This window comes from Erpetoichthys calabaricus, chromosome 5 (assembly GCF_900747795.2).
Source record: "Erpetoichthys calabaricus chromosome 5, fErpCal1.3, whole genome shotgun sequence".
In the NCBI taxonomy this organism is placed as follows: Eukaryota; Metazoa; Chordata; class Cladistia; order Polypteriformes; family Polypteridae; genus Erpetoichthys; species Erpetoichthys calabaricus.
In genome coordinates, this window is record NC_041398.2 from 48,892,452 (window position 1) to 48,917,727 (window position 25,276).

At 37.5% G+C, this 25,276-nt stretch overlaps 2 protein-coding genes across 2 annotated transcripts in view; one reads left to right on the plus strand and one right to left on the minus strand.

Annotated features, from left to right (window-relative positions):
- Positions 1-333, minus strand: part of LOC127527956 (uncharacterized) — a 35,467-nt gene extending 35,134 nt beyond the window's left edge. Inside the window, exon 1 of the mRNA XM_051928362.1 lies at positions 197-333. Within this exon, the coding sequence (XP_051784322.1) occupies positions 197-238 (42 nt within the window). The 5' untranslated portion in view covers positions 239-333. The remainder of the gene's footprint in view (positions 1-196) is intronic.
- Positions 334-17,804: 17,471 nt separating this feature from the next.
- si:dkey-33c12.4 (uncharacterized protein LOC560112 homolog) overlaps positions 17,805-25,276 on the plus strand; it is a 59,824-nt gene continuing 52,352 nt past the window's right edge. Inside the window, exon 1 of the mRNA XM_051928364.1 lies at positions 17,805-17,983. Coding sequence (XP_051784324.1) covers positions 17,956-17,983 — 28 coding nt within the window. The 5' untranslated portion in view covers positions 17,805-17,955. The remainder of the gene's footprint in view (positions 17,984-25,276) is intronic.

Genomic DNA, 25,276 nt, shown 5'->3' on the forward strand with positions numbered 1-25,276 from the left:
AACTGGAAACGACATTTTAAATATTATGCGCTATGACAGCTGCATACGTCGGAGCCAATCATAGTTTCACTATCGGCAAATCGAAACAATAGATATTTGTGCCAATTTCTGAAGTCAGTGTGTTTCCTGAACACATTGAGCAAATTCATAATTTTCGGAAACGTATTACCTCCAAATGAATTGAAGAATTTCTTACCGAAGGCACCAAAATCGTCTCATTCTCCTCCAGCGGATCCATGTTATTATTCTGGTTTGCCGCCTACTGTGCGCCTGCGTAGATGACCTCCTTCTCTCGGCGTTGATCCGTTGCTAAGGACTCGAAATCATAGCCGGGTTTCTGCGCGGGAGCGCGACTTCCAACGGCCGAGAGGAATAAATGTTGAGAAAGCATTTGAGAATTAGCGCCACCTGCAGGACGGGTGGAGGTAATGTTAAATAATTAAATAAGAAAAGATTAACTAGGTTTTCGCTTGTAACAGGTTGCGACATGGCTGGGAGCCGAAGACTGGAGACTTTTAACGAGGCCCGAGCCCCCTTGAAAAGATAATTTGTTTAATCATGGGTTGTCCCTAAAATATTAAAAATAGAGTGTTTATATTATTGTTTAAAATAAAAAATATAATCAATATTTTTCCGCACATTTACGTTGTAGGCAAAAAAGATACTTTTCAATTACTCACAAATTGCTGTGTTTTCATTTTCATATGACAGGTAAGTTAGTCGCCTTTCAATGACACAGCCTATTTAACAGCGTTCGTTGCTGTTTATTTATTTCTGGTGTTATGTTAATGCATGTTAATTAATATGTTAATTTCACCTGGTAGTGGAATTTGGAAGTACAGGAGAGTATACAGAGGAAGAGGATGGCTAAGAAGAAGTGGGATAGTCAGAGAGATGCAGAAAGTAGACAAGAGTACAGGGAGATAAGGCGCAAGGTGAAATGAGAGGTGGCGAAGGCTAAAGAAAAGGCGTATGGTGAACTGTATGAGAGGTTGGACACTAAGGAGGGAGAAAAGGATCTGTACCGATTGGCTAGACAGAGGGACCAAGCTGGGAAAGATGTGCAGCAGGTTAGGGTGATAAAGGATAAAGATGGTAATGTACTCACAAGTGAGGAGGGTGTGTTGAGCAGATGGAAAGAGTACTTTGAGAGGCCGATGAATGGAGAGAATGAGAGAGAGAGAAGGCTGGATGATGTGGAGATAGTGAATCAGGAAGTGCAACGGATTAGCAAGGAGGAAGTAAGGACAGCTATGAAGAGGATGAAGAATGGGAAGGCTGTTGGTCCAGATGACATACTTGTGGAAGCATGGAGGTGTTTAGGTGAGATGGCAGTAGACTTTTTAACCAGATTGTTTAATGGAATCTTGGAAAGTGAGAGGATGCCTGAGGAGTGGAGAAGAAATGTACTGGTACCGATTTTTAAGAATAAGGGGGATGTGCAGAGCTGTAGTAATTACAAGGGGAAAAATTGATGAGCCACAGCATGAAGTTATGGGAAAGAGTAGTGGAAGCTAGGTTAAAAAGTGAGGTGATGATTAGTGAGCAGCAGTATGGTTTCATGCCAAGAAAGAGCACCACGGATGCGATGTTTGCTCTGAGGGTGTTGATAAAGAAGTATAGAGAAGCCCAGAAGGAGTTGCATTCTGTCTTTGTGAACCTGGAGAAAGCATATGACAGGCTGCCTAGAAAGAAGTTGTGGTATTGTATGAGGAAGTCGGGAATGGGAGAGAAGTATATAAGAGTTGTACAGGACATGTACGAGGGAAGTGTGACAGTGGTGAGAACTGCAGTAGGAGTGATGGATGCATTCAATGTAGAGGTGGGATTACATCAGGGATCAGCTCTGAGGCCTGTCTTAATTGCAATGGTGATGGACAGGTTGACAGACGAGATTAGACAGGAGTCCCCGTGGACTATGATGTTTGCTGATGATATTGTGATCTGTAGAGAGAGTAGGGAGCAGGTTGAGGAGACACTTGAGAGTTGGAGGTTTGCTCTGGAGAGGAGAGGAATGAAGGTCAGTAGGAAGAAGACAGAATACATGTGTGTGAATGAAAGGGAGATGCAGGGAGTAGAGTTGGTGAAGGTGGATGAGGTTAAATACTTGGGATCAACAGTTCAGAGCAATGGGGATTGTGGAAGAGAGGTGAAAAAGAGAGTGCAGGCAGGGTGAAATGGGTGGAGAAGAGTGTCAGGAGTGATTTGTGACCGATGGGTTTCAGCAAGAATGAAGTCTACAGGACAGGAGTGAAACCAGCTGTGTTATATGGGTTGGAGACGGTGGCACTGACGAGAAAGCAGGAGACAGAGCTGGAGGTGGCAGAGTTAAATATGTTAAGATTTGCATTGGGTGTGAAAAGGATGGACAGGATTAGAAATGAGTACATTAGAGGGTCAGCGTAGGTTGGACAGTTGGGAGTCAAAGTCAGAGAGGCAAGATTGCGCTGGTTTGGATACGTGTAGAGGCGAGATGGTGGGTATATTGGGAAAAGGATGTTAACGATAGAGCTGCCAGGAAAGAGGAAAAGAGGAAGGCCTAAGAGAAGGTTTATGGATGTGGTGAAAGAGGACATGCAGGTGGTGGGTGTAACAGAGCAAGATGCAGAAGACAGGACAATATGGAAGAAGATGATCTGCTGTGGCAACCCCTAACGGAAGCAGCTAAAAGAAGAAGAAGAAGTTGCTTTTTATTTTATTTCTGTATTGTGAGACTAATTCCTTCACCTTTAAAATGGTCAGGGTTCTTTTTAATTAAATTGATCAAAGTAAATGTTACACATATTTCACATTCACTATTGGCTGACGCCTCTGTGCCAGGTGACTTGCAACATTTGAGAGATAGAAGTAGTTACATTTTTTTTTTGTTTTTTCCATTTGGAACACAGGCAGGTGAAGTGACTTGTTCATGGCCACACTCACACAGTGTCAGCTGAGAGATTTGAGCCCACAACTATTTTTATTCACTTTATTGATTTGATTCTTTTAAACTACCTTTTTAACCTGTTCTTTTGATTCAATCCATATCTTTAATTTGTTTTGAATCTGGCATATACTGTATGGGATGTCCAGTAGGGGGTCCTCGATCACATCACAAAAAAATTTAGTAATTGATACTTTTTTGATTTTATGTATGTATATATGTATATAAATAAAATCATTGTTTATTTATTAACTTAATCTATACATACTAATTATCCAGGGCAGCACGGTGGCATAGTGGTAGCACTGCTGCCTTGCAGTAAGAAGACCTGGGTTTGCATGTTCTCACCGTATCTGCGTGGGTTTTCTCCGGGTACTCCGGTTTCCTCCCACAGTCCAAAGACATGCAGGTTAGGTGCATTGGCGATCCTAAATTGTCCCTAGTGTGTGCTTGGTGTGTATGTGTGTGTGTGTGCGCCCTGTGGTGGGCTGGCGCCCTGCCCGGGGTTTGTTCCTGCCTTGAGCCCTGCATTGGCTGGGATTGGCTCCAGCAGACCCCTGTGACCCTGTGTTAGGATGTAGTGGGTTGGACAATGACTGACTGACTAATTATCCATTGTCATTTTCAACACTTTTTGGGTAGATAAGCTTTTCACAGATAATATTTTACAATACATACATATTTTGTTCCATTTACAAAATATGCAGACCTTTTAGATGTTGCCATTCTTGCACTCTATTATTGGCTGATCATTTTGTCGAAATATCTCTCCATAATCAATTTTGTAAAGCAGATGCAAACGATAAGCAAACATATGTATAAGAGTGACCTCACCTTGACCATACAGATAGTTACTTACAAATATACTTGGCTGGTCAGAGAACAACAGAGAGGAGAGACTGAGATTTGAGAAGCAGAGATTTAGTTTAACTTTTTTCAGCTTAGTCAGAAATAGAAGAAAGAGTGGCCTTTCTGTAAGATTAATCTACCATCCTGAATTAAAACCACTACAGTACAAAACTAGAAGCAGCCTTTCGTACTGTTATAGATCCATTGACAGACCTGAATGAGACTCCACACCATAATTAATGTCCATCTCCATCCTAATTTAATCATATGTTGAAATTTATTTGAATATATTTCATAGTTCTCTATGTTTAATTCATTAACCTTATAATACTTTTCTTACCAGCACTTTATTTCTCTTTAATGTCTTATTGCAAACAGTTTTTGCATTATTGTACTATAATATAAAGTCTAACTGATTTGGCATTTGTCCATGCTATGTTAGTCATGCCAAGAAGCCTCCCTTGAATATAAACATGCCTGGTCACATAATGTTTCTGAAGCTAGGGTGTGTTGACAGTGCTTTTCACTGAAGATGAATCACTGTCAAATAAGCAGCTGATTAGCCGACTTTATGATGCAGTTTATCAGCAGTGGATTGTACAGCCTTGAACAGCAAATATAAACAATGAAATTGAAATACCAGAATGTTCAGTATTGCTGCTGTTTAACATGCATATTATATTTATTTATTGAGGAAACACTTGGCATATAAATCATAGGTGCATGAATGCATAAACAGATAAGTTAAGGTATTCTATAAGTAACCATTGATAGTTAAGTTATTCCATAAGTACTCATAAGTATTGTAATGCATTGGCAAGATGCATTTCCATGTTCAGTAAAATACAGAATATTAGAACAACTGTGACAAGAAAAGACTATTCAGACCAAGTACCTTATTCATCTAGATCTTCCAAAATGAAGTTAAGGTCCCCAAAGTCCTACTTTCCACCACACTACTTGGTAATTTATTCCATGTGTCTATGATTCTTTGTTTTAAGAAAAAAATCTGCCCTTGACAAGTTTCCAACTGTGACCCCGTGTTCTTTTCGAAGAATTTATTTTAAAGTAACAGCTGGGATCCACTGTACCAATTTGTTTTATAATCTTAAAACACTTTGATCACGTCACCTCTTAATCTTTGTTTGCTTAAAATGAAAAGATTCAGCTCCTTCAAATTCTTCTCATAGCTCATACTTCTTTGTGCTGGAATAAGCCTAGTTGCTCCTCTCTGGACCTTCCCATCCCTGGTACATCTTTTTTGTAATATAGTATATCTTTTCATTTTCACAGCCTAATCTTTCACACTTTCCACAGCCTAATTTTTACAGTGTACATGTGGCCATACAATGCTACCAAATCTCATATTCGCTTTTCAACTGGAAGACACATTTAATTGTTACCTGTTAGGAAAGTAGTGCTGTTTCTGAATTATTATAATTTCATCCCAAAACAATTGTATGCGTCACTGATGGAACTAGCATGTTACAAAAAAACAACAAAAAAAAACCAAAAAACATAAAGACAGTATTTATTCGCTTATTTGCCATCAAGTTGATAAACATTGTACAACATGTAAAAACAAAAACCCATGAAATTCAATAATAAAAAACTAGCCTAAGTATCCGACATAGCCTGGGTATAAATAAACAGGTGAAAAGTAGTTGTTTTAAGTTCAACTTGGCTAAACACAACACACAATTAGACAAAAAGATGTACTCTTGGACAAAAATTGTAGTTCTGATTGTTGTCCAAATAAATTGAGAAGGAAATACTATATGTACCTGTGGTCTTAGAAGAGGTTTGGCTGCTTTGGCTTTGCTTTGGCTGCTATAAAACTTTGCACATTCTGACGATGCTATCCTTGCCACAGCACACGCGTTCAGGGCTGTGGAGCCAGTGCACAAAACCTTCAACTCCAACTCCGATTCCAGACCCTCAATTTCTGGCACCAGAATTTGAACTCCAACTCCACTAATTATAATAAGACTAATATATCTACAATGTTGATTGAAAACACACAACATACAAGATATAAGGTATTTCAGCACTGCCTGCATGAATCAGGCTAATTTTTAGCACTCTACCCTGTTATAGTTTGGGTTTAAATGCTATAGCAATGTTGTTGTGGCTTACAAACATTAAGTAAATTACAAGTAACATTAAACATAAGACTAAAAAGAAGTTATAGTTTTATCAAAAGTCAAGAAGAAAAAATTGTTTAAAAAAATCAGTATATGTGAATATGGAAATTTTAACACATTATACAGGTATTACACTTTACATGTAGGCAGAGTCAGTACATTTTTATCCAATAATTGCTTCCAACTCAAACTCCATGACTCAGCTCAGCTTATGACACCTGATGGGAACTGTAGTCCTCATGTTGGAGCTGTTTTGGAACTGCCCTTCTCCCATTATAACCCCTCTTCACTATTGACACATAGCCTATATTTTAAGTTGGACCAATGGCAAGGCACATGCAAACTTTAGTGAGAACTGGTTCAGTGAACAAATAGACATAAACATAGGGGACAATTTTATTTATATAGATAATTAATCAAATTTGTAACTTGACTTTGTGCACATAGGTCTCACTGGTCTTTTTTCAAATTGTCAGCAAACATTCCCTTGTTTGTAATGTACTGTATTGTGCAAGCTGCAATATTATCTACAGTTTAGAAGTCCTTATTCCTTAGGTGGTTGCATGTTATTCATTGCTTGAGCATTGTCATTCTCTGGCTTTACTGTTTCTGGGGTGATGATATGTCCCACATTATTTTACCAGGCAGACATCAAGTTAGAGCTCCAATTTCCTTAGCTTTACATTTACGTTTTGGACTCTTTTCCAGGGCTGGCTTTAGCAATATTGGAGGTAAATTTAGTAGTACCTTCTGGACTTAAGATTTTCATTACACTAGGAACATATGCTATTATATGTTATAAAAACAAAACAATACATTATACTTTGTTATAAAACATGTTGTAATATAACTGTACTTAAAAAGAAAGATTTCTTGCTTTCTGTTTGGCAAACTGTTCCAAACGTCTGTAAAAGTCTAAGGTTTTTTGTTTCATCTCATTCTAAGGAAATATTGCAAAAGCACAAAGTTTATCTTGAGGCATTTTAGACTTGAGATAAAATTTGATAAGTTTTCATTTAGAAAAGACCCTTTCCCCAGATACAACTGTAATTAGTACTGTCAAAAATCTACTATGTGTAGAGAAAAAAAATTGTGCTTCCATTTCCTTGACCAGCATATGAACACCTAGATCTGATTTTACAGACGTAATAAGCCTGTTTTCCAGAATGAGACTGACATCTGTTAGTGTGCTGTTTGACTTGCTTCTTTATGGAAGAAAGATTATAAATACCTGGAAACACACTAGGAGGTAGGGAGTTCCAGATTTGGAAGGTAGAAGGAGAAGAAAAAGAAAAGAAGGAATGTTTGTGTCTATTATTATGGTTTATCATGAAATACACACAATGTGCTGCATGACAGAGGTATAGGGGACAGCATATGGTTAAATTTACATTTATTTGCTTTGTTCATATCACTTTTATCCAAAATTATGTAATACAGAGGTAAATATAATCAAGCAAACATCAGTCTGAGTGACTGTTTTGGAACAAGTGTTATAGGACATGTTACAAATTGATCATCACAAGTAAAGAGCTTGGAATAAAATTCAAGCTAGTTACAATCCCTAGGTTACAAACAACCCAACAGGTAATATCAATAAGTGAGAAATTCACCAAACAAGTGAGTCTTTAAAAGCTCCTTAGGTACTTTGATGGAGTCAGCATTTTGAACACAGGTGGACAGCTCATTCCACAAGCTAGGAGCCACACATGAAAAGAGTCTGGACTGGGATTTGATGCCATGCAGAAGTACCATTACAAGACCCCGTTCATCAGCAGACCTAAGTGTCAAGAAGGAGCATAAGACCTCATATATACTGTATATAGGGTGCTGACCTCCTCACTATTCTGTAGGCAAGCATCAAGGACCTGAACTTAGTATGTGTTGCTACATAGAGCCAAGAAAAAAGGAATGACATGTGCCCGACTTGGCTGGTTGATCAGCAGTTGTGCCACTGCACTTTGAATCATCTGTAGTGGCTTGATTACACATGCCAGTACTCCTGCCAGCTGACAGTTGCATTAGTTCAGACATGAAAATTGCTGTGAAAAATGACCCACAAGTGATTTTATTCAAAATTATTCTTGTTGGCTAAAGGTGGAACACTGAACTTGCATTTTTGGTTACATAATTATACTTAACATACTCAGACCCTCCACTACACTTTCTTTTGTGCAGGGCATTTACTATTAAAAGCAAGAGTTGGAAACCCTTGTGTAAGGCTCCTTTGGGTTAAATAGGTTCCAAAGGCCTATAAGCCACTTCTGTCCTTTTAATAATAATAAAAATAATAATACATTTTATTTAATAGGTGCGTTTCTTAGCACTCAAGGTCACCTTACAATAAAATTAAACAACATTAGTAAAATAAAAACAAGAGAATGATAAATCACAAAGCAATAATTAGCAAACAAACAAAGATAACAGACAGTAACAGTGCAAAATTCACAATTGGTATGCCAGTTTGAAAAGATAAATTTTGAGGGCAGTTTTAAAATGTGTTATTGAATCGAGCTGACATATATGAGAGGGAAGAGAATTCCAGAGTTGAGGAGCACTATGAGAGAATGCTCACGCTCCCATAGAACTGAGTTTGATGTGTGGTACAGAAAGTAGAGCTGCAGATGAGGATCTGAGTGAGGGAGAGGGAGTGTAAGTCTGTAGGAGATCAGTTAGGTTGGGAGGAGCAAGGCTGTGGAGAGCTTTAAATGTTAAGAACGGTATTTTGTATTGTATTCTGTAGTTAACAGGGAGGCAGTAAAGTTGAGAGATAATAGGTGTAATATGTTCAGTGGATTTAGAACAGGTTATTATCCTGGCAGCAGAATTTTGAAGAAGTTTTAAGCAATGGAAAAGTTTTTGTGGGATGCCAGATAGAATAGCATTACAGTAATCTATACGTGAGGTAACTAGGGCATTAACCAATACTTCAGTACTGTGTTGCGTAAGAACACATTTAGAAATGTTTCGGAGATGGAAGAAGGCAGTCTGAGAAATGTAACTTATATGGGAAGAAAAAGAGAGAGTACTGTCTAGAATGATTCCCAGGCTCTCAACTTGGGAAGAGATGTTTGTATTAATATTGTTAATTGAAATAGAAGAATTGTTAACCTTAGCAAGTGTAGATTTAGAGCCAATGAGAAGCACCTCAGTTTTATTGCTGTTTAGTTGGGGAAAATTATGAGTCATCCATGTCTTTATGTCTTGGAGACATGCCATAAGAGCATCTGGAGGGAAAACAGAAGTGGATTTAGTGGAAAGATATACAGGTAGCTGTGTGTCATCAATGTAACAATGAAACTTAATACCACGGTGCCGGAAGATATTGCCTAATGGGAAGATATAAATGAGAAAAAGAAGCGGCCCCAAAACAGAACCCTGCGGAACTCCCTGAGTAGCAACTGCATTCTCAGATTTAAAGTCCTTTATTTGAACAAATTGCTTCCTATCAGTGAGGTAGGAAGAAAACCACTGGAGGACACGGCCACAGACTCCAAAACTAGCTAGTTGTTTCAAAAGTATCTGATCGGATATGGTGTCAAATGCAGAGCTGAGGTCAAGAAGCACAAGAATTGATAAAAGTCCCATGTCAGCTGCCTGGAGAAGATCATTTGTGATTTTGACCAGGGCAGTTTCTGTGTTATGTTTAGGACGAAACCCAGATTGAAACTGTTCAAAAAGGTTATTTTTTTGAAAGATGGGACTGGAGTTGGGAGGCAACTATCTTTTCGAGAACTTTAGATAATTGTTAAGGATATTTGGGTCTAAACCAGGTTTTTTCAGAATTGGAGTAATTGAGGCTGTTTTTAGTGAGAGGGGGACTGCAGTAATGGAAGAGTTAACTATAGCAGTTATCATGGGGCAAATATGTGACAGACAGGACTTAACAAAGCTTGTAGGTATTGGATCTAATTGGCATGTGGAAGAATTAGATTTTGTTATAAGTTCCGAAATTTTATTTTCAGCTGGTAAACTGAAATCTGAGAATAGGGTGGTTGGTAGGGGAATATGGGTGAATGTGGCGAGTATGTCATTTTCTGCAGAAATATAGGAAGCAAGTTGCTGGTGGATTTTTTCAATTTTTGAGTTGAAGAAATCCAAAAAAGTGCAGCAGTATTTAACAGAGAGGTTATGGTAAGCAATATTTTCTGGTGGTGTAATTAGCCTTTTCATTGTAGAAAAAAGAGCTCTAGTATTTTCCCCTCCTGTATTAATAATGTTAGAATAGTATATAGTTTTGCCAGCAGAGTTAGCATTTTTGTATTTTAACATATGATTTGAGTACATTTCCTTGTGTACAACAAGGCCCGTCTTTTTAGCTAGGCGCTCCAACTTTCGGTCAATGGCTTTGAGCTGACGGAGTTGAAATGTAAACCAGGGAGCAGTGCGAATAAATGAAACAGTCCGTCTTTTTAAGGGAGCTAGAGCAGGGATCCCCAACCCCCGGTCCGCGGCCCACTACCGGGCAGCAGCTGTCTGACAGCCGGGCCGCGAGAGAACTGCCGGCAACGGACACTCACTCAGACTTTTCAGAACACGGGGCTTTGCAGCGGCGCAGAGAGAGGAGAGAGACTGAGGTGAGAGAGTATTACAACAAAGTACTGTATTTTGATGGTTCCGACAGTTTCCTCATATGACACAAGTGTATAGAAATCTTGTTACTACGAAGTACATTCGGCAGATTTACATTTACACTTTCATTACAACGAAGTGACTTTGAAATGCTTGAATGAGGAGTTGGTTTCGTCCGTTTATAGGAGATGGACGTCTGAAGCAGAGCTCCGCTAGCAGCGGCTTTATTTTCCCACGTATTTCATATTATTTAGAGGTATCCTGTATTTAATCCGACCAAGGAACTTCCACTACAATATACAAGCATGAGTAACAAGAAGAAAAGTCAGAAAGAACCGGAAAAGAAACTTAAAGCTGTATCAAAGTCTGGACAGACTTCCGGCCTGAGTGCAAGTGCAAGGTATGGCCTCACAGACACTGACCTGGAACAGGCAGACGAATGCGCAGATTTCCTGGGACCCCGCTCCATTGTATCGTCTCCAGTCGAGAGTGAAAATGGGAGCGAAGGTGCAAGTGATACAGGTCGCGATGGATTGCCGATTTCTGAGGATCATTCGAGACTAGAAAAGGCCCTACAGGATGTGCTCTCATCTACTCATCGCGAGCCTGCAGCACCTGCTGTAACAGGAGCTGCATTTCCACTCGCGGAGCACGAAAGCCGAAGCGAACTGTCCGAACTGAAAGAGATGATCGCTACACTGGCCACTGCCATGGTTATGGCCATGAATGAGCTTAAGAATGAGCTTAAGAAAGATAACAAGAATGATCTTAAGAAGGTGACCATTGAGCTCAAGAACGATAACAAAGATAAGGAAATGCTCCTATTTAAACGTTTTGACGTGAACTTTAAAGGCATGTTGGAGAAATTAGTGGAACACATCGAAGAAACTAATTCCAAACTGAAAATGTTGATGACCATATTAATGACGTTTCAGATCAGCTGGAAAACGTTAAGCAGGGACTCACAGCTCGAGTTGAAACAGCGGAACAACTGGTGTCTAACGCCGATGAAAAAGCCACAGCTGCGAACTCCGAATGCAAAAAACTTGGAGACAGACTTGCAGCCCTGGAGGATGGGTGCAGAAGAAATAATATAAGAATTGAGGGTATACCTGAGAAACGAGAAAGCTCAAGCTCAAGCCCAGTGAAATTTGCAGTAGAATTACTGACTAAAATAATTGGAGATGACTTTAAACTTGACATTGAGATAGCCACGGCTTATCGCACAAACAGACCAAGCGCCTTTAAACCTAGGTCTTTTATTGTCCGCTTCGAGCGACTACGATGTAAGCTTGATGTGATGGCACTTCTCAGACACAAGCAAGAGATTATATTCGAAAATAATCTTATTCGTATTTTTCCCGACTTCTCACCATCAACAGCTGCAAAACGCAGATCCTACATCGACATTAAAAAGTTGCTACGGAAAGCCGATATCAAATACAGCCTCTTGTATCCCGCCAAACTGAAAATGGAAGTTCAAGATCAACATTATATTTTCCTATGCAAAGAAGAAGCTGAAAAGGAACTAAAGAAGCTGTTTCCGACACTTTTTTGAAAGTTAATAAGGAGCCGTATTCTATCAAGGCACGGGAAGGACCTATGATCTGCTCTCTGGATCCATGTTTAAAGAGACTGGTATTATAATTATACATCCTTTTCTTTATCTGGACTTTATATGTTTATGTTTTAATCAGAGTTATAGAGTTATAGATGTGAGTGTGAAAATGTGGAAGTAATTAAAGTAGGATTCGTTTTTTTTCCTTTTTTTTAATTTTTTTTTATTTTACTATACCTTAAAGTAGTCTGTTTAACATCATACCCTTGGTTTATTGCTTTTTCTACTATTTATACTATTACCATTATACTATTACAGTAGGAATTACCAGGTTTATCCTAGACTAGTTTTTAAAATCATTCCCAGGGTTGATTCTTTTTTTTTTTTTTAATCTTAATATCTTAACTTAAAAGCGCTGAAGATTATTTCAAGCTTAAATACTGTTAATGAGAATATTTTTGGCAGATAGTATTAAGAATTTAACTGCAAAAGATATCTCTGTTTTAATTCTCTAACGCCGCTGCAGGGTGGGGTTTGTTTTGTTTTGGACGTGCTCTGTCTCTTCGTATGTCAGAGGACTGGAACATCGCGAAGTGGGATCTAGCCTCATGTGGGGAGGCAAAATGGGGGGGGTGGTGGGATAAAGGGGGGAGAGAAGGAGACCAGGTTATATCTAATCTATTCTTGTAATCCTTATAATTATAAATATCAATGCAACAATAGGCTAAAATGCAATAACTCATGGGGAATCTTGAAACTAAGATTAAAACTGCCATATTACCAATTAAAACTATAAAATGGCATTAAAAACTCAGAATCAATGTCTCCATGATGGGACAGTTAACTTTGTGAGCTGGAATGTTAAAGGCCTGAATCACGAATTAAAGAGAAAGAAAGTATGCTCTCACCTAACAGGCTTAAACGCTAAAATAGTATTTTTACAGGAGACCCACTTACTAACCAAGGATCAGTTCAGATTACAAAAAAACTGGACTGGCCAAATGTTCCATTCTAGCTTTATAAAGAAAACTAGAGGGGTGGGAATTCTCATACATAGAACAGTTCCATTTGTAGCATCAGATGTAGTGTCGGACCCTGAAGGGAGATATGTGATGGTCATGGGCAACTTATATAACAGTAAAATGATTTTGATAAATGTTTATGCATCCAATGTTGATGATAAGGAATTCATGCAAAATCTGTTTGCATCCATTCCCAATGTGAACACTCATAAAATTATAATGGCTGGGGACTTTAATTGTGTTTTAAATCCACTCTTAGATAGGACTCCTGTGACAGGGGGGACGACATCTAATACTGCAAAGATAATTACACAGTTTTTAAATGATCACAACTTATCAGACCCCTGGAGGTTTCTTAACCCAAACTCAAGAACATATTCGTTCTACTCACCAGTGCATTATAGCTACTCAAGAATTGATTATTTTTTATAGATAATAATTTCCTGCCTACAATTAAATCATGCAAATATGACACAATTGTTATCTCTGACCATGCCCCTCTAGTCTTGGAGCTAAAATCAATAAGCCCCTCACATTCACCTCGCAGATGGCGTCTTAACCCTCTTTTATTGGCAGACGAGAACTGCACAGAATTTATATCCAAACAAATCAGCTTCTTCCTAGAGACAAACACGTCCACAGAGGTTTCTGCAGGAACACTCTGGGAAACTCTAAAGGCCTTCTTAAGAGGACAGATTATTTCATATCTTTCCCACAGAAATAAATTAGAAACCAAGAAAGTGTCAGAGCTAAGAAATGAAATTACTAGAATAGATGAAGAACAAGCCAGGCGTCCAAATGAAGTTCTCCACAGGAAAAGGCAGGCCCTGCATACAGAACCTAACATCTTAACAACTAAAGAAACTGAACAATTTATCTATAAGTCTAGACAGCATTACTATGAACACGGAGAAAAAGCTAATAAGCTTTTAGCTCAACAAATTCATAAACAAGAAGTTCACAATGCAATACCAGTAATCACCAACAAGAATGGAGAAGAAATCATCAACCATAATAAAATAATGCACACATTTAGAGATTACTATAAGTCTTTATATTCCACTGAGCCCAAAGAAGACAACACACAATCTAATGCATTTCTGGATACATCACAGATACCATAAATAGATGCTTTAAGTGCTGAGGAACTGGATAAACCTCTAACGCTAACAGAATTACTAGACGCTATAAAGTCACTACAAAACGGGAAATCATCAGGCCCTGATGGCTACCCCGTAGAATTTTATAAGAAATTCTCCACTCAGCTAGCTCCCCTCTTATTGGCAACATTTACAGAAGCTAGAGACAACCAAATACTACCTCAAACATTTCGACAAGCATTAATCACCGTCTTTCCTAAACAAAATAAGGACTTGTTACAATGTGCATCATACAGACCAATTTCACTCCTGAATAATGATGTTAAGATACTCTCAAAAATTCTAGCTAGAAGGATGGAGAAAGTGCTGTCCTCGGTAATATCACAAGATCAAACTGGATTTATTAAAGGCCGACACCTATCTTCAAATCTCCGACGCTTGTTTAATGTTATATATTCACCAGCAAAATCAAACACCCCAGAGATATTACTATCATTAGACGCAGAAAAAGCATTTGATATGATTGAATGGAATTACCTTTTCACTGCATTGGAGAAATTTGGGTTTGGCCCGAATATTTGTGCATGGATCAAACTACTGTATACCAATCCAGAAGCTTCAGTTTGTATTAATAACATTTGCTCAGACTACTTTAAACTAGAACGTGGTACCAGACAAGGATGTCCCTTGTCGCCACTGTTGTTTGCAATCGCTATTGAACCACTGGCGGTTCACTGCCGAAATTCTTATCAGATAAAGGGGATTGTCAGAGAAGGACTGGAACAGAAAATTTCTCTATATGCAGATGATATGGTCTTATATATATCAGACCCAGAAAACACTGTCCCCGCTGTTTTAACAGCACTAACAGAATTTCAAAAGATATCTGGTCTTAGAATTAATCTGAATAAAAGTATACTCTTTCCAGTGAATTCACAAGTATATAATATTAGATTAGACACCCTACCTTTTACCATAGCAGATCAGTTTAAATACCTAGGGGTAAATATCACAAGTAAACATAAAGCTCTCTATCAACAAAATTTTGGCATCTGTATGGAAAAAATTAAGCAAGACTTGCATAGATGGTCAACCCTTCATCTCACTCTAGCCGGAAGAATTAACATTGTTAAGATGAATATCCTTCCTAAACTTCTCTTTTTATTTCAAAACATTCCAATATATATCAATAAATCATTTTTTAAACAGTTAGATTCAACAATAACCTCATTCATTTGGAACTCAAAACACCCACGTATCCGAAGAGCGACCCTACAAAGACCTCAGGCAGAAGGTGGCATGGCTTTACCTAATTTTCAGTTTTATTACTGGGCAGCAAACATACAAGCCATAAAAACCTGGACACAAATAAATGAACATACACAGGCTTGGTCCGCAATAGAAGTAAAATCCTGTAGTACTTCTTTATATTCCCTGCTCTGCTCTCCAATAAATGAAAGTTATCGCAAATATACTAATAACCCAATTGTGCTTTACTCACTCAGAATATGGAACCAAATTAGAAAGCATTTTAAGATGGAAAATCTTTTATCAGTGGCACCTCTGCAAGAGAACCACCTCTTTCAACCTTCGCAAGTATATCCAGTTTTTAATACCTGGAAAAGTTTTGGGATTAAAATACTCAGAGATCTTTATATAGACGACATATTTACATCTTTTGAACAATTACGTTCAAAATTCAACCTCCCAGCTACACATTTCTTTTACTATCTTCAAATTAGAAATTTTGTTAAACAGAAATTGCCCGATTTCCCCCACCTTGCACCCTCCACAATGCTGAAAAAAAACAGCTCAATTTCGAGGAAATAAACACTATTTCCACAATATATAAAATCTTATTAGAGTTCCTACCTTTCAAAGATCCAAGAGAACATTGGGAAGGAGATCTCTTAATCAATATATCAGAAAAGGAGTGGAAGGTAGCAAAGCAGAGAATTCACTCGAGTTCTATATGCACAAAGCATAGAATTATTCAACTAAAAATTATATATCGAGCCCATCTGTCTCGCTTAAAACTGTCCAAAATGTTTCCAGGGCAGGATCCAACCTGCGAACGCTGCAACCAAGCTCCTGCCTCACTGGGTCACATGTTTTGGGCCTGCACCAAACTAACATCATTTTGGACAAAAATTTTTAAGTGCCTCTCAGACAGCCTTAGTATCACAATCCCTCCTAACCCATTAACAGCTGTGTTCGGTGTTCTTCCAGATGGACCTGAATTGGAGAAGGACAAGCAAACGGTGATTGCATTCACTACACTTTTGGCACGCAGACTTATTTTGTTAAATTGGAAGAATCCTAATTCTCCTCTTATAAGTCAGTGGGAAACCGATGTTTTATATTATTTGAAATTGGAAAAAATCTAATTTTCAGTTAGAGCAGGGGTGGGCAAAGTCATTCCTGGAGGCCGCAGTGGCCTCGGGTTTTTGTTCCAACCCAGTTGCTTAATTAGAAAACAATCCTTGCCAATAGTTACATTTCATGGCTTGTTAGCGCTTTAACTCTGCTATGTCAAGTCATTCTCATATCCGAGATTTTTTTTTCCATTCTAAGGATATCATCCAAATACTTTGAAGTGTAAAACAGATGAGTAATTCTCAGTCCTTCACTTTTTTCTCTTCTCTTTCCTTCCAAGTATTTAATTAAACCAAATAGTGTGCGATAAACACACACAGGTGTAAAGGGTAACAAGCAAAATGGATAACTGCTGGTTTCTTTTGTCATTTGCATCTTATTGCTAATAAGGAGCAATTAAAAACCGAGAATGCAGCTGTTTAAGACTTAAATAAGCAATAAGGGTTCAAAATCTTAACGAGGGAGATAACTAAAATGAAGCAGAAGTGTTTCTAGAGCAATAAGGGCTTCTTATTAAGCAATTGGGTTGGAACAAAAACCTGCAGCCACTGCGGCCCTCCAGGAATGAGTTTGCCCGGCCCCGAGTTAGAGGATCTGTACAAAATTTTTTCAAAACATGGCAGGATTTAATCAATATTATTTTAGAATAAGAGAAATAACTATTACCGCATTTAACTCCCTTCTCCACCACTTATTTACATAGATATTTACTTCTCCCTTTCTTTTGTTTAATGTTGCTTTATTAAAAAGCCTTAAGCAATTTTCCTTTAGCTAAGCTCTCCTTCTCAGGGGTGGGGTTTGATTAGTCTTCAAATTTGTTGGGTTATAAATTGATCTGTTTGTATGGAATGATTACAGTGAAAATTAATAAAATAAAAATATATATAAAAAAGAAATGCTTGAATGAATCATCCGCAGAGCAGTTAGATCTGTGGTCACAGCTCAGATGTGCACATTTGCACAACGATCCCCAAACAGAAACATTGTAAAAAAAAAATCTTTCTTCGAACTTTCCTCGTACTGTTTTTTTTTTTTTTTGCTGTTTTTGTTTTCTGTGGTTTTCAGTGATATCTTTTGCTTATTGCTTGTCAACATCTGAAAAACATCCATTGGAATTTAAGTCATTGTCACCCTCCTATAGAAACGGCAGACACGATTACGTCACAATCAATACCGCGACAGGTTTAAATTGTGTCTCGTTCCAAAACAACGCGAGAATATCACGTGCCATGCCACAACCAACCAATTGCGCGTTCGTTTTCACTCTTTCCGGATTTAAAAAAATGCTACGGGCATGGGGTCCTAAGAATAATAGTGGCCAGTTAGAAAAAGATAATTGTGTAGTTCTTAATTTCCGTTATTTTCCTTAAACAGAACGGTAGTGCTAATAACAATCCCATAGTTTTACAAGATGGCTAATAACAACGGAGAATCGGACGGTAAGAAGTTGGCCTTCCTGTTTCTAAACTTGGGCTATGCAGGGTATTTAAAAGTGTGGAAACCTATGTGGGCACCTGGCGTGACTATTTAATGTCAGACAAGGGACTAAAAATTGTCACAGGTACCGGTGGGCTTCACTAGGTACTTTTTTTTAATCGTACTCCTTTCCACGTAAAATGTGTGAGATTCGTACATGAGGACGTATTAACAACTTTGTAAACCGTAATCTTATAATCTGCAAAACCCTTAACTTAAAAGTGTATTTTTCTTGCTAGCCAAGTTAGACGCGAGTTAGAGTTCAAAGTCGAGAAGAACGTACGATTTGTCTATAATTTGATAACACTACCAGCATCAAAAACTGAATTGTTTCTTACATTCGGCAATCTTAAACGTAATTTTTAGTTTTAATGTGCTTTCTTGAAAGTAATAATGCATGGTATTTATATAGCGCCTTTATTAGAATGTAGTCCAAATAATAGTAAAACACTTGTGAGGCGGTAGCACGACACTTGGGAAGAGCAAATAATGGTCACTGTTGTCAGCCTCTTAACATATGATGGTATAAGCCATATTGACGAATTCTTGACAATGTTGATGAGAGCGATCGTGGTATGGCAAGATTCAACCAGGCGCATGAACCACAAAGCATTGCGTACTAACCAGGTGCCCACATAGGTTAGTAAAATTCAAAAACCGGTCATGACATTTGATGTGCGTTCAGAGCCAGCGCACGCTGCTATGTGACTAATGGAGAGCCGTTGTTACTATGAATTTTCATTTCCAAAAGACTGGACCCCTTTATGTGAAAGGAGTAATATTAAAGCAGCTGAATTTGAAGTAATTCTCAGTTTGAGTTTACTTGCTTTCTTACCCTCCACGTTATTTAAATTTATCGGTTGCAAGAGGCTGCTCTTAACCCATCTACAACAGGTGGCAAGGCAGCAGCAAGCCTGGACACCAGTCTATTGCAGGGCTTAGTCGTGCACACACCCATACTTTGCTTATAGTTGAATAATTTTGACTGAGCATGGAGGAAAAATTGAATACCCAGATAGTCACCTCTCAACCTTCTCTAAAAGAAAAACTACCCACTCTGGTGAATGTGCAGTGCATAATAATTTCATATAAGCAGTCCACCTCTACCAACCTGGCTTCACACACCTTTAAGAAATAATTGTTAATGTTATTGGAGCATTATGAACTTGCCTTGCAGATTCCAGCAGATAGATGTATTGGAGTTGGCTTGTTATAAAAATGAGTTATTTTCTTTTTGGCCTTTTTTATTTTTTGTTTTTAAGAAACTTGACATAATTCTTTGAGCACTATTCTAAGTGCTACAGTTCACTAGAATCTTGATCGTAGTAATTAGAGACCAATGAAAAGTTTTTTTTTTTTTTGTCACCTGAAAGTAAAACTAAGCAAAACATATATGGGCAGTTAATACCTAAAAGAAACACCTTGAAAATGATAATTTTATGGTGGCTGAAGCAAGAACCTGAAGTTTATACACTTTCACCATATAGTCTTTCAGTTCGTGTTATCAGAAATAAAACTAGTACATACAAGGCTATCAGCACTATAAAGCTAAAATAACACACACACACACCTTAATAATCCATTTTGAGTACACTCTAATCCTACTAGTGCAGCATGTAATTTAACTAGAGCATAATTTTAATGTAAATGTATGTTACATTTGAGATTACTTGGTATGCTAGCATATTCATTTTGTTCATTTCATACACACTTTAAAATACTTTGAATGTCAGCTTATTCTTGCTTTAAATCTAAAAAACAATATAAATGGAAATATTGATTTGTAGAGGTTTGTGTATACAATGAAAATAAACTTTACAGCATGTAAGTAGCATGTGCATAATGACCAAGATCACGTTATTAACTTTATGGCCTGCCCACGGGTCTGATAACATGAAGTGAGTTTTATAAACGCAGTTCTAAAATTTTATGAAAAGACTAACGGGTATCTGACCAATTGAAGGTGGCCCTGCTCCCCATTCGTTACATACCCATTAGACTAACGGCTTAAAAAGCTATTTACATGCTCTGTAAAAGAAACTTCTAAAATAATTATTGCCAGGAAAACAAGGTTTGTATTTTTTTTTTTTTTTAAAAAGTTGTGCAATGTTATTTTTAGTTAAAAATGCAACAAGGAGAAAGCTCAAAAAGATTGAGTAACACAAGATAAGTAGCATAGCAATTTGTAGCTTGAAACACTGACTTATTCATCCATTCCACAGTAATATAGTTGATCTGAATTTCCTTTCCATTCAGCAGAAAGTGCCTAATATGGTTTACTGCATTTAAGTTTTTCTTGCATTGTGGCAGCTTGTCTGTACTTCAGTGGTTTTAATTCTAAAATGCCTTGTTATTCACTTTGTCAGTGGCCATCCGTTGGCCAGCTATAAATGTGTTTTCTTACCTTGCTTTAATTAGTATACAGTGGTGTGAAAAACTATTTGCCCCCTTCCTGATTTCTTATTCTTTTGCATGTTTGTCACACAAAATGTTTCTGATCATCAAACACATTTAACCATTAGTCAAATATAACACAAGTAAACACAAAATGCAGTTTTTAAATGATGGTGTTTATTATTTAGGGAGAAAAAAAATCCAAACCTACATGGCCCTGTGTGAAAAAGTAATTGCCCCCTTGTTAAAAAATAACCTAACTGTGGTGTATCACACCTGAGTTCAATTTCCGTAGCCACCCCCAGGCCTGATTACTGCCACACCTGTTTCAATCAAGAAATCACTTAAATAGGAGCTGCCTGACACAGAGAAGTAGACCAAAAGCACCTCAAAAGCTAGACATCATGCCAAGATCCAAAGAAATTCAGGAACAAATGAGAACAGAAGTAATTGAGATCTATCAGTCTGGTAAAGGTTATAAAGCCATTTCTAAAGCTTTGGGACTCCAGCGAACCACAGTGAGAGCCATTATCCACAAATGGCAAAAACATGGAACAGTGGTGAACCTTCCCAGGAGTGGCCGGCCGACCAAAATTAGCCCAAGAGCGCAGAGACGACTCATCCGAGAGGTCACAAAAGACCCCAGGACAACGTCTAAAGAACTGCAGGCCTCACTTGCCTCAATTAAGGTCAGTGTTCACGACTCCACCATAAGAAAGAGACTGGGCAAAAACGGCCTGCATGGCAGATTTCCAAGACGCAAACCACTGTTAAGCAAAAAGAACATTAGGGCTCGTCTCAATTTTGCTAAGAAACATCTCAATGATTGCAAGACTTTTGGGAAAATACCTTGTGGACTGATGAGACAAAAGTTGAACTTTTTGGAAGGCAAATGTCCCGTTACATCTGGTGTAAAAGGAACACAGCATTTCAGAAAAAGAACATCATACCAACAGTAAAATATGGTGGTGGTAGTGTGATGGTCTGGGGTTGTTTTGCTGCTTCAGGACCTGGAAGGCTTGCTGTGATAGATGGAACCATGAATTCTACTGTCTACCAAAAAATCCTGAAGGAGAATGTCCGGCCATCTGTTCGTCAACTCAAGCTGAAGCGATCTTGGGTGCTGCAACAGGACAATGACCCAAAACACACCAGCAAATCCACCTCTGAATGGCTGAAGAAAAACAAAATGAAGACTTTGGAGTGGCCTAGTCAAAGTCCTGACCTGAATCCAATTGAGATGCTATGGCATGACCTTAAAAAGGTGGTTCATGCTAGAAAACCCTCAAATAAAGCTGAATTACAACAATTTTGCAAAGATGAGTGGGCCAAAATTCCTCCAGAACGCTGTAAAAGACTCATTGCAAGTTATCGCAAACGCTTGATTGCAGTTATTGCTGCTAAGGGTGGCCCAACCAGTTATTAGGTTCAGGGGGCAATTACTTTTTCACACAGGGCCATGTAGGTTTGGATTTTTTTTTCTCCCTAAATAATAAAAACCACCATTTATAAACTGCATTTTGTGTTTATTTGTGTTATATTTGACTAATGGTTAAATGTGTTTGATGATCAGAAACATTTTGTGTGACAAACATGCAAAAGAATAAGAAATCAGGAAGGGGGCAAATAGTTTTTCACACCACTGTAGATCTATGGGGCACTGGAGCTTATTCCAGCAATGTTTGTTGCAAAGAGGAAACACAGGATGGGCATACTCCTCTACTTCCACTTAAGTGCTGCTGAGAAACCTTACTTTACATTTTTGGAGCAAACTAAAATCAGTGTTTATGTGTGTGTGCGCCTGAAACTTCTTTGAATTTTCTTTAGTGTGAAATTTTATTTGTAAGGGTACTAAGCACTATCACAATGCAGGAACCTTCTTATAACTTTACTCATTATTTTTTTTACAGTGCCCTTCATTATCACAGATCATTTTGAAAATAAAAAACAAATAATTTAGGCCTACAAACATTTAGACACAGTGCTGTGTTTTTTTTTTTTTAATATATAAAGTATTTGCTTGTTCTGTATATCCTCTGTTTTTGCATATTTTACACTGTGGCCTCAGAGTGTTGTTTGGCTGGGGTTGAAGTGCCGTTTTTATGTCCTTTTTGTTCATTTTGCATGTTTTAAGATTATAGGTCATTTTGTTTCTATGTATCAATACATAAAAAGTGATTCCCTAAAAAGTGGGGCCACTGCCCATCACCTCAAGGGACTGCCCTCAGCTATTTAAAGGCTTAGGAAAATCCATAGTTTCTTGTAGTTTATTGAATGTTCTATTAGTGTCGTTAGTTTTTCTATGTTTTATCTTGTGCTTTTGTGATTTTTTTTTTTCCTGGAATTTTTGACCTTTTATTCTGTTTTTGACTTCACCTAAAGAATTGTGTATTAAGACTTGTTTGTTTTGGATTGCCTTTGCCTTTTCTGGTAACGTCTTTTGCCTCTTGTGCTATTGAGCTTCCTTGTTAAACAGAGAAGAATATATATATTTTTAACTGTAGTGGAGATTTTTGATATTTTTGGTACTATTGTGCTTAGGATCTCTTTAGTTCACAGCAGAATCAACCACCATAAATTTAAAAGATCAATGTCAATTTTGCAGCAGTTTGCATACAGAACTGCAGGTTTTGAAGAAATCTTTAGATTCATTACTATTTATGAGATTGCTGTCATACCCTGAATACTGGCTTGTTCTTGATTGTACAATTGCATACATTTTACATTTTTTTTTTTTAATTTTCAATTTAACTTCCTACAAAACCAGTAAAAGTTTTGTAATTGGTATAGTATTAATTTGTCATTTCTGAATTGAACTAATGTAATATTTATGTGACACTTTGGATTTGAATATCTGGGAGTGAATTCCAAAGTGTGAGAGGTGTTTGAGCACTTTTTGCCTGTCCCAGCAATAAATATTTGCTATGTGAAAACTAGGCCCCAGGTCAGATCTTATTGATGACCCCTGGTGTACACCTTACTTAAATGTTTACAACAAAATATTATGGGAATGATTGAAGGTGCCTGTACTTGACAGGTAATCAAGGAAGACATATTTTTATGTATTCACTGCCCTTTACAAAATCACAAGTAGCACTGGCACAGCCTTTAACAGAAATTCCACAAGCCTTGCAATATATTTGAGGTATTTTTTCAGCATGAATTTCAGTTCTTAGCCAATATGATTTTTACTCTTCAGGTATTGGTAGGTTAATCAATTTAATTGTTTAGTTATTTACTTTTGTTTTGGAGATTATTAACCTTTGTGTTTGCAGCAGGTTTTGCGATAAAGCATCGTACAATGAAATTGTCCATTTTACAAATGAGCATTTGTGCTTTCAACACATGAAGGTCATACACGAATCAATTAAAGGAATACTCCAAACCGGAAATAAAGTTTAATGAAAAATATTACAAGCCAGTGGTGCTTTTAATAATTGCCATGCTGTAGAATAACAAATGTTGTGGAAAAACATCCAAGTACAAAGAAGAAAAAAAATGTGACTTTATTCATGTTGCATAATCCCCATGTCAGTTATCCAATCTTGTGCTCAAAATGTGGAAAATCATGAATTTTCTGGTAAGATATTGTTAAATAAATACTTCTGAAAAAATTAGTGCATATTTTAAATAGAAAAATGCAAGTCGGGTGGGATTGACTTTTTGACTTAAAGATCTGCCTCTTCCCCTCATTCATTGGCCAAGAATTATATTTTCAAAGAGTCAAAAAAAGGTGATGTGCACTCTTAACATCATTTTCCCTTGTACAGCATTGGTCATTGTTAACTTGTATTATATCATAACTTTTTTTTTTTATCTCTGCTCTGTGTGAAAACAAGATTTTTTTGAGCCATCACTACAAAGTACAAGGGGAAGGTAATACAAATATTTTTGGTGGAGTATTCCTTTTATAAAGAGCATAACATTAGATGTTATTGGAGTGTCAAAACTGAGTTTTACTATCATAAGTACAGTCCTACATTATTAGATTATTAGTAATGTTAAAAAAAAAATTGGGGATCATTTTTACTCTGGCCCTTGTTGTTTAAGTGGAAAAATAAATTTAATTTGGGGGAATTTTTCCCCATTGGCCAGTTATTTCTGTTCCTGATACTAAATTAACTAATCCTTCTCCCTTATTTAATTTTCTAATGGCATGAATCTAGTAAACGCATAATAGTATAAAAGGTCTTTAAACCCCAGACATTACAGATTATATAGTTTGATAGAATTAGGTATTGTTTTTAAATACAAAGGTAAAAATAATTATATTGATTTCATTCTCTTTCTTTGTTTATTTAAATCTATTGAATCATTTACAGACATTAAGTTTCAAACTACTTCATGAATATTTTTCACTTGTAAGTAATTTTAATGTTATTGGAATGTTCATTCCAATGTTCCAATCATTCCAACTATGTTCAATCATAGTTCCTGCGCCGCCGAGAGTGGCAGCCTTTTCAGCAGCTCCGTGTATGACTGTATGTGTACTTTTCTACTTTTATTTTTCTATTTTTATTTATTGATCACTCCTATCACTTTATTTTATGTGGATTTGTTCCCTGGACACACTTACTTTTACAACGTGGGCATGGATTTTTACACGCCGAGACTCGTCTATTCAAGTACTCAACTTTGAGTGCCAAGAACTAATGCCAGTTTCGGTGTCTTTCCCTATTTACCCGACGAGGTAAGAAGGCGATATCGTGGCAGCAGAGCTGGCACTAAGCTAAAAATGAAGCGGCTTGCGAGAAAGTGGCGTTTTAAGCCTTCGGTGCCTTCTGTGATTCTGGGGAATGTGAACTCAATCTCAAATAAGATTGACGAACTGGCTGCGCTGGTGAAAAATGTCAGAACCTACA